Raw genomic sequence first — 10,000 nt, 5'->3', positions numbered from 1 at the left:
CCACGGCAACCCGTCTCCATCGGATCCGATGGAGTCCGTTTGCCGACATTTTCCACCCCCTCTTCAACTATACTTTGGTGTATATTTACTAAGTCTCTCGCGAACTGACTCGCGGCAGTCCGATGGATTCTTGCCACGGCAACCCGTCTCCATCGGATCCGATGGAGTCCGTTTGCCGACATTTTCCACCCCCTCTTCAACTATACTTTGCTGTATATTTACTAAGTCTCTCGCGAACTGACTCGGGGCAGTCCGATGGATTCTTGCCACGGCAACCCGTCTCCATCGGATCCGATGGAGTCCGTTTGCCGACATTTTCCACCCCCTCCTCAACTATACTTCGCTGTACATTTACTAAGTCTCTCGCGAACTGACTCGGGGCAGTCCGATGGATTCTTGCCACGGCAACCCGTCTCCATCGGATCCGATGGAGTCCGTTTGCCGACATTTTCCACGCCCTCCTCAACTATACTTTGCTGTATATTTACTAAGTCTCTCGCGAACTGACTCGCGGCAGTCCGATGGATTCTTGCCACGGCAACCCGTCTCCATCGGATCCGATGGAGTCCGTTTGCCGACATTTTCCACCCCCTCCTCAACTATACTTTGCTGTATATTTACTAAGTCTCTCGCGAACTGACTTCCGGTGAGTCTGGTTGCTCATGGCCGTCGTCCATCGGACTCAGTTTGGGTGTATTGGACAACCCTCGGCTTTGGCCATATGGCCAAAGTCTGCCCAAGTGAGGAAGGAGGTAATCATGAAGTTGTTTTTACTCAACATATAAATATCAACCCATTGATTCCCGGGGATTTGCCATTGACGAGTAGAATCGTCTGTTGTTAGACAGAGCAAAATACTAAGTAGGGTTGGTTCATGCCGGCTTGGGAGTTAAAGGATTAATGGGGACATTGTGATGAACCCACTCACTCCCAGGGGTTCCCCATTGACAAACAAAATTGTGTGGTGTTGGACAGAGTAAAAAACTCTGGCGTTAGACAGTAAAATACTAACTATGACTGGTTCAGGCCGGCTTGGGCGTCAAAGGGTTAATCTTTACTTTTATTGTACTTTCATGTAGAAATGGAAAAATTACAGTGTTATCGCTGTAGGGGGTGGGGGCACAAAAAGTGTTTGTGTCCCACCCCCACGCCCCGGCCTCAGCAGAAGGCAGCCAAACAACAAGGTATTAAGTTCAACATTTATGAAAATGAGATTATAAAATAAATAGAGTCCATAAACAGCTAGGTTTCACAACCAGAAAGTGTGTGTTGAACTGTCTTTCAACGCGAAAATACGCTCTATTGCTACAGTACTGTACATAAATTGCTTTGGTGTGCACACCAATAAATGCAATAAAACCTGGTTTGCAGTACATGTAATATCAGAGATCAGTTACTTTTGCCATCTATTCAGGAACATTTTCTAGATATTTTGATGGAAGTCAAGTAGTGATGTAGTTTGTCACCCAACTTCATAATCTCCTTATGTTGTTTTTTATCCTCTTGATAGAAATCCTAACAACAACCCTAAAAATGTTACTTGGGATAATACTACAAAATTAAATTTGGAATAATTTGTTTCCTCCTTTGACCTTGAGTATATCACTTAAGGATATTACCTTGGGTCAATTACTGGTACTGCATTGGGTTTGCCTGATTGTCCAAACTTCATACGCAATACCATTCTGTGACATTAATGTACTCATGCATCAAGTCCAATGTTGTCAAGTGTTATGTAAGTAATTTACAAACTTGTACCGTTGCAACTTCTAATGCATATTTTCTGGTATATATTTTTTCTCCCAACAGAAAAGCAAGATGATCCCGGAAAGGGAAAAAATGTCTTTTATATCTATAATCAGTAACATCCTTCTGTTACTGCTTATAGATATAAACGGCTTAATATTATGTTAATATATTGTAACTTATATTTTAACTGAATTAATTAATAAAATGTTTAAGGAGGCTCGAAATAGTTACTCCTTTTTTCAAACAAATAGACATATTCTGTCCTTAGATACAGTTGGGGTAATCATATGAACGTGAAATTTGGCCAGGATATTCAGTACCCATCCTACAATTTCTCACATAGTTTCCTCCAAAATAACGTTATCATGGCAATGATATTAAACATTTCTTTGAGGCTTAAAATCAGCATATTATATTGTCTTTTTTGAAAAAAACGCGACGGTGAAAACAATCTCTGTAGGCCAGTTCTTCAGAGAAATCGTTTTTGTAAACGTGTATCTAATTTTGTCGGAAGTTTTTTTGTAATTTGAAAGACAAGTGTTTTGAATTAATGTAAGCTAACATGCAAAAAATGAAGAAAAATCATTGTACGGAAGCAAAGATATAAACAAGTAAAGATTCAAAATCAGCTGAAAACCCTTTCGAGCCTCCTTAATTTTGCACACTTGATTTAAGCCTGCTTTATTTCTTTTTTCTTGACAGTCTGATTCTAATGGGATTTTTGATTAGGCAAGGGTTAATAATATGTTTTCATATTGAGCTAAAAGGGGCAGTGTCACACTCTTTCAATCAAACTTCAAAACACTAAAAGAAGTCCTTGGAGCAATGAAAACCACAAAACAATGCTGTGGTTTTGTTGCCAATGACCATTAACGTGCACTGAAACTAATTGTTGTTGTTCGTGGCCAAGGAAAGAGGCGATAGAAATGAATTGAAAGTTCAAAGAACTGGCCATATTTTTTCAAGTTTGGATACACTGTTTTCAGAAAGACACCAAAAATTAAATACAATAGCCCTTTGTGCCATGAATACTGGTATATTTCATATCTTATCAGTAGGTTGTCAGAAATGCAGTACATGTGAGCTTAAGTAGTTTTGATTTTTACTCCCTTTTGTCCTAAAAACAGGAAATTAAATGTGAGTGCCTTGTAAGATGATTCCCTTGTTTTGCACTGTAAATCTCCTTGGACCGCTCATAATATTGTGCCATTAAAGTCTGCAACTTCTGACTTGGTGAATTCTTTAATCACTCTTGTAATTCCCTTATTAAGTGTAGATGACTAATATTACAATTGACAGACAAGGAAAACTAGCACAAAGTGTGTTATATAAAAAACTGAACAAATCAAAAGTGGTTCAACGTTGTCTGTACCCTTACCAACAACTATATTAGTCATTGCAGTGGTCATAATGTTGTGGACTTACGATGCCCAGCTGAGTGAGTCCAGAACAAATTTTGACCACTGTGATGACAAACATCATTGTCAATAAGAGTAGAGACAATGGTGGACCACTTTCAATTGGTTTTTTACCACAATATTCAACTGCAAACTAAGAAAGTCTCTATTTCAGAGTGTTACCAAAATCATGACACGAAGAGAGAGCAAGCGTTGTCTATAACTTTGTTACAATATGATTGGTTTATTTTCCAAAATGGGCTTTCCTGATTGGCTATTACATTGCATGATTAGCCAATCAGATTGCGAGATTACAAACAATTATGGTAACAAACTTTACTGGTTGGTCAAGTTTCCAACATTTCTCACACAAGTAAGTAAAAGTAACCCAGAATAATGGAGAGCACAAGCATATAAACTCATGGTTTTTTCTCTATTTCCTGTTTATAACTGTAACCTCTACCTTGATCATTCTGCATATCACAGAAACCTCACGAAATAATTGTAAACTATTCGTTTTTACTGGCCTTTGATTTTTCTTTTCTTGTTTGTATTTGGAAAAAAAAATATTCTACAGAGTCCTTAATGGCTTGCAACTTTAATTAGTTAATTTGGCTAATTTAGTTCCCCTATTAAGTATCTTTATTGATGGGTGTGTTGATTAATTGGGAAAAAATTACTTAACAAGATAAAAGGATTAATTGTAAGAAGGAGCAAATCCCATATTTTTTGACATGTACATCCCAGGACCACCAGTAACTTGTCTGCATAATTAATGTGCTAGGCTGTGTGGAAATCATGTTGCAAGCTACAGTACAGGGGCATCTAAAGGAACGATTTGCTAAAGTATCTGTTTGATAGGCTGTAAATCATCTAGGATTTTCTTTAGGGAATTTTCAAATAGAACTTTCATGATCTGAAAAAGTTAACACTTCTTGCTTTGTTTCGAGATTGATAAAAATGTGCTAGGAGTATCAAAATACACCAGCCACGAACTTTGGAAAGGTTCAATACAATACAATGAGATTTTCGTGAACTATACAAAAAATGGCTTCGTAAATTTGAAAACCTTCAAGCTCCCCTAGAATCACACAGAACAGAAAAGAAATTTATAACGTGGTCTAAAATGAACCTACAAAGCTTTAAAAGTACTTTGAAGAACTTAGAAGAGTGTTAAAAGCACTTGAGAGAAAACCGTCTCTGGGTGCCCCTGACAGTAGACATCATTACATCCATAACGGATGAGTACTGCTATCAAGGGAATTAAGCAATTCAGCAGCATTTAGTCTGGGAAACGAAATAAAAACTAGCCAATTCTACTGTAAAGTTAACTTGACTATGCGAGCCTGCTATAAATTCCGGTGTTGGACAAAACACTGATCCCCAGTCCATGGACTACCAAAATGGACTACCCTATAAATACTATTTCAAATGAGTACTGTTTGTCTATATGTACAATGTAAGCAATGTTTCAAACAGTGCTCACCAAAGACCAAACACAAATTTTAAAAAGTGTTGATCAACAGTATTTAAGTCTAAGCAGCCATTTTAAAAAGGTCAACTTTCAATAATGTTGTTGTGATGGCCGATTACATGATTGACAGTACCATGATAGCTTCGATGATCGTAAAGCTCCATCCATTTAGTTGTCTTAATTAAACAATGTAAGCTCATGCTCAGGCTGCGATCTCGTCTGCAATTCAAACCGGAGAGGACTATGTAGGAGTATAACTGAATAGAGGGTAATGTGAAGAGCTAGATTTCTATCCCATATGAACCATGTGAGCGTTAGCCCTACTGATAGAAATGGCCCCACACAAGGACAGAGAAAAGCTCTGACCAGGGTGGGAATTGAACCCACGACCTTCGGGTTAGATCTCAGCCGCTCTACCGACTGAGCTACAAGGTCAGACGGGAGCAGGCCGTGGGAACTGAAGATGTTAAAGTCACCGCAATGAACATGTACAAGCACAAGGAAAGGTTACGTTTATACAAACATTGGCCGTGTAGCACTTATATTTTAAACAGAGTTAACTGAATAGAGGGTAATGTGAAGTGCTAGATTTCCATTTCCATTTCCATTTCCATCAGTAGGGCTAACGCTCACATGGTTCATATGGGATTGAAATCTAGCACTTCACATAATTTACACTCTATTCAGTTAACTCTCTTTAAAATATAAGTGCTACATGGCCAACGTTTGTATAAACGTAACCTTTCCTTGTACTTGTACATGTTCATTGCCGTGACTTTAACATCTTCAGTTCCCACGGCCTGCTCCCGTCTGACCTTGTAGCTCAGTCGGTAGAGCGGCGGAGATCTAACCCGAAGGTTGTGGGTTCAATTCCCACCCTGGTCAGAGTTTTTCTGTCCGCATGTGGGCCCATTTCCATCAATAGGGCTAACGTTCACATGGTTCATATGGGATAGAAATCTAGCACTTCACATTATCCTCTATGTAGGAGTATGTAAATTGTAGGATTAGCAACTATTATCCACAGTCAGAAAGAGCACACAGTTTTGCGTTAATCGGGCTAATTTTGATTGAGATACAACCATTTAAATACATCCAAATTTACAAAGAAATGTTTCAAATGAAGCTATGATCCTCGCAGTTATGAACGCATGAATTTTTGTTCAAGCGGACGCAGCGTATGGATGGCCATACATTTCTTTGTAAATTTTGACATTTGTAAATAGCTGCATTTCGCTTAACATTGGGTCCATTGTCACCATACCTGACAATTTTGTAAAGCTTGGTGTGCTGACGTTCTGACTTTTAATACGGATCGATGGTAGTAGTAGTATAATTTGCAGACTCGAATTTTCTTCCCCTAGATCAGGCAACAAAGATGAGGATATAATAACCTGGGAACGAAGTGCCATTTGCGTCTTGACGTCATTTATTTTTATCTCAACAAACGCCTGGGGGATTGCCTGGGGGATAAAGTACGAACGCCCTGTTGAGAACAGCAACAGAAGTCGCGAAAATTATAAGGTTTTCGTAACGACAAAAGGCTAATTCATGGAACAAACATTTAAATATGGGACATGTGTTATGGTATTTATTCAGCTTGTGATGATTGGAATGAACAAATCTGAACGAAGAGTTTACAAAGGTTGGAAAATCAAGACATTTTATATTCACCAAGCACTATTAAAAACAAAACTGAAAACGTCATAGTTCGACGTACAAACCGAATCCAACTTGGCTGTCTTTTTGCGTGACATCAAAACTCTCTTAATTATAGACAATACTTACACTGAGTCACCCGAGTATGCTGAACAAAGTTACCCTAGTTAGTCTTTTTGCAAAGTATGTTGTTTTATAGAAAATTCGGGTTTACCTCAGTGTACTGATTGAGAAGCTCAAGAGATTTCCTCGGAGTTTTTTGTGGTTTTTTTAAAACCTTTCTTTGCTTGATCTTACGTTGTTTGTGGACTCTGTTCACGGAGCTTAATCCGAGAATTCATAACAACTGCTACTTGTACGACGTGAACCCACATTAAGTGGGGTCCTTCTACACTACAGACTAAGCATTGTTGCTAATGGATTTTTGTGGTTTTAGTTTTCTTTCTTGCCACTATACATGTATTAGTGAAACATTTGAGAGTGACTGACTTGTGTAATTTAAAATAATGTTTGCACCTGAAATGTGTACTTCAAAAATTGTTATTGTGCATGCACAACTCACCCTATGCCCCAAGTGTGCATTAAAATAATGCAATTTGAAAAAAAATAATAATAATTTGAAGAGTTTTGGACCTTGGCCATCACTCACCGTCAGTAGCGTTTCCTTTATCCAGATGTGTACACTGCTCGAGTTTTAGGCTTCGTTCTGTTCTGGTCACGCAACATATCAAAATGATGTGGTTCTCACTCAAAAAGTCTTGAAAACCTCTTTGGTTGTAATAACATAGTCAGACAGTGTTTCTGTACAACTTTGGGTTCCAACGATATGAGGGTAGGGATCTTTCCATGCCTGCATGCTGCATTATTAATATTTTGTAGTTGAGATTTATTTATTAGAAAGTGTTTTTAGTTACGTTATTTTTGAGACATTTAAAATTCTTGACAACATTTCATATGCTTGTTACCCCTATAAAGTTGTCTCTTCCAATGAGAGCAAAACAGATAAGTAATAATTACTTGCAAGTCCTGCTTCATTTTGAGACACATTAAGGGGGATGGCACTGACATGTAACTACAGAAAGACAATGGTTGCTAAGGGAACTTTCTAGTCAAAGAACCCTGCAGGAAGATTGCAGGAAGATTGCAAATAACTTTTTGAATGGAAAGCTGACATCACTTCAATCAGAACGTGCATGTGCAACTAGTCCCAGTCCTCTGCTGTGCATTTCTGTGAAAAACAGGAAACAAAGATATACATGGTTTTTTCACCGGATGGGAACCATCCTATCATTTTTCATTAACTGAACACGTTTGACAGAAAATGGTAACTGTAGAGTAAGAGGGTATTGAGAAGTGATTATTTGAAGGGCTCCATAGCAACAGTTTGATAGTTAAGAGCCATCCCCTTAAATGAATAAGAGCACGTGCACAGTACAGACTTGAAATGATCTTTAAATTGCTGCAAACACACAGTTTACAAACCAGCTGCAAAGGAGACTATCAATGAAATGAGCAAGACATGTTCACTTGTTCTAAACAGTGTGTACAGACATTGAGAAACAAATGCTCTTCTTGTTCTAGGATGTTTAGATACACAAACTTGTTTTTTGATTTGCTTTAGCAAGTTGAAAATGTCACATATGTTTTTTTATACTACTCTTGCTTCTGAGACAGGTTCAATGTGTTTTACTGGGTACAGTATGACCAAAACATTTATTGCTATGCATACTTGTGCATTATAGATACAATGATTGGTGACCACTAAACATCATCAATAACTATCAAAAAGCTTGATAAATATACATGTATTATTTCTTTTAATACATGTCTGTTTTGAAAGTAACGAACTAGGTGTTTTTATCATAAAGTTTTCGATTTCAAGTCAAATTCAACTTAATTCACAACTCGAAATGTTCTTCAAGGACACATACAATTTGTTTATCAGTGCAAGTCACATTTTGATGTAAAGTGTTGCTGGTATGCATGCATCAAAGGTTGATTATAATTGGTGTTTGAATGCAGGCAATGCTATATGACAAATTCTCTAACAAATAAAAGCTCAGGAAGTATTGAGCAATTATAAGATTTTGTTGCCACACAAGGGCGAAGCAAGACATCAGGGGCCAGTTGGTATTCCCAGGGCCTAGCGCTGAAGGTTAGCTGCAGTGATATCTTATTATTCAATGTATTCATGAATATATGTATCTTCGGATTCTTTGTAAATTTGGCAACCATCTGTTTTTCACCAATTGAATGACATAGTCTTTTGTTTTGTGACATTCTGTCCAAATTACGACAATTTTATGTGTGACCAATCATTATTTTGAATAATTAATAAGAAGTTATTGAGATGACAGGACTCTGAGATCACAAATGAGGATGACATACAAGGTGACGTGAATGTCATGATAGACTTAATCATATTCAATTGCATTAATAGTAATAATTCTAAGCATAATAACAACTATTTACTTTTAAGCGTGAGCAGTAATCACCATTAATTCAATAGCGCACTGTGGTAATGAAATAGAAAAATACATATCCAAATGAGACTGGATTCCTGGTCCCCCATGGCCTTTTTAAAGCTCTCTTTCCTGACCTCGCCACATATTATCTGCACATGAAGGCGGGGGTCTCATGAAGGCACCACCTTCACTCATTGTTGCCAGGCTAAATGTCTCCAACTTAACTTCTTGTTGGATTTGTGACTTCATTGACAAATTTATTGAATGGTCTCAAATTTTACTTCACACTTGCTGAAATTGAGAACCATCAGTAATATATAGATGCCACAATAATTATTGTAAAGGTATCTATTTATTTGAGAACTTTGCTTTTTGACTTGGAGTACATTCTATGCATTAAATTGTCCTCATTGTATAAAGCCCAAAAATTATTTTGACCTTTTAAAAGAATTGTGAATATCTTTAATTGAGCCCAAATCAAAGATGCAAACATAATATGAGGCCAATTCCCAAGAGATAATTGAACCAGAGATACATCTGTGTAGACACTGCACAAAAATGAATTCTCTTGGAAAAAAAATCAATATAACCATACCATGGACTTCAAAAGGATTTTGTTGGAACCTACTTATTAACATGTTAACATATTAACATAAATAATGTACATGTAACACAATGGCTAATTACAACCAAATACCGACTTGAAATCATGGTGCAATCTTTATTTCACATGAATTTCTATCATCTTACATAACATGACTTGTTTGTCATCACATATCACCTGACATGCTATCTGCAGACGTATTTAGTCAGAAACAGAAACCAGAATGGCCTAATGGCCATGAAGGCCACTTGCTAAACCATTGGGAATTGGTTATCAGCCACATAGACTGATATAGCATAGCAATTTGTTATGCATGGCCACACAAGCCCTCAGTCATACAGACTGATTGCAGCATAACTGCCTTATTTTTGTTATGCATGACCACTCAGGTCCTCAGCCACAAAGGCCGATTTCAGCATAACATGTTATGCATGGCCACAGAACAAGGTGGTAAAGGGGTTCTGCACGAGGCATCATTCGAGAAAAGAAAAGGTGCATTACATATAAAAAGAGCTGAAATGTGCTTGTGATATGTGAATTGTTGATAGTCTAGCATGATCCACGGTCCTATTGTTTTGTTTATCATGAATCTTGACTAAATTTTATTGAAAATTGAGAATCTAATGGTACCTTACGTACGTATCACAACTTA

At 37.5% G+C, this 10,000-nt stretch overlaps 1 protein-coding gene across 1 annotated transcript in view; it reads left to right on the top strand.

Moving 5' to 3' along the window:
* Positions 1–2,418, top strand: part of LOC137989387 (uncharacterized) — a 20,469-nt gene extending 18,051 nt beyond the window's left edge. Inside the window, exons 7-8 of the mRNA XM_068835212.1 lie at positions 1,080–1,184; positions 1,810–2,418. Coding sequence (XP_068691313.1) covers positions 1,080–1,184; positions 1,810–1,865 — 161 coding nt within the window. The 3' untranslated portion in view covers positions 1,866–2,418. The remainder of the gene's footprint in view (positions 1–1,079; positions 1,185–1,809) is intronic.
* The last annotated feature ends 7,582 nt before the right edge of the window (positions 2,419–10,000 follow it).

This window comes from Montipora foliosa, unplaced genomic scaffold (assembly GCF_036669935.1).
Source record: "Montipora foliosa isolate CH-2021 unplaced genomic scaffold, ASM3666993v2 scaffold_458, whole genome shotgun sequence".
NCBI classification, from domain to species: Eukaryota; Metazoa; Cnidaria; class Anthozoa; order Scleractinia; family Acroporidae; genus Montipora; species Montipora foliosa.
Note: the sequence above shows the minus strand (reverse complement) of the source record. Positions and strands in the feature narration are given on the sequence as shown.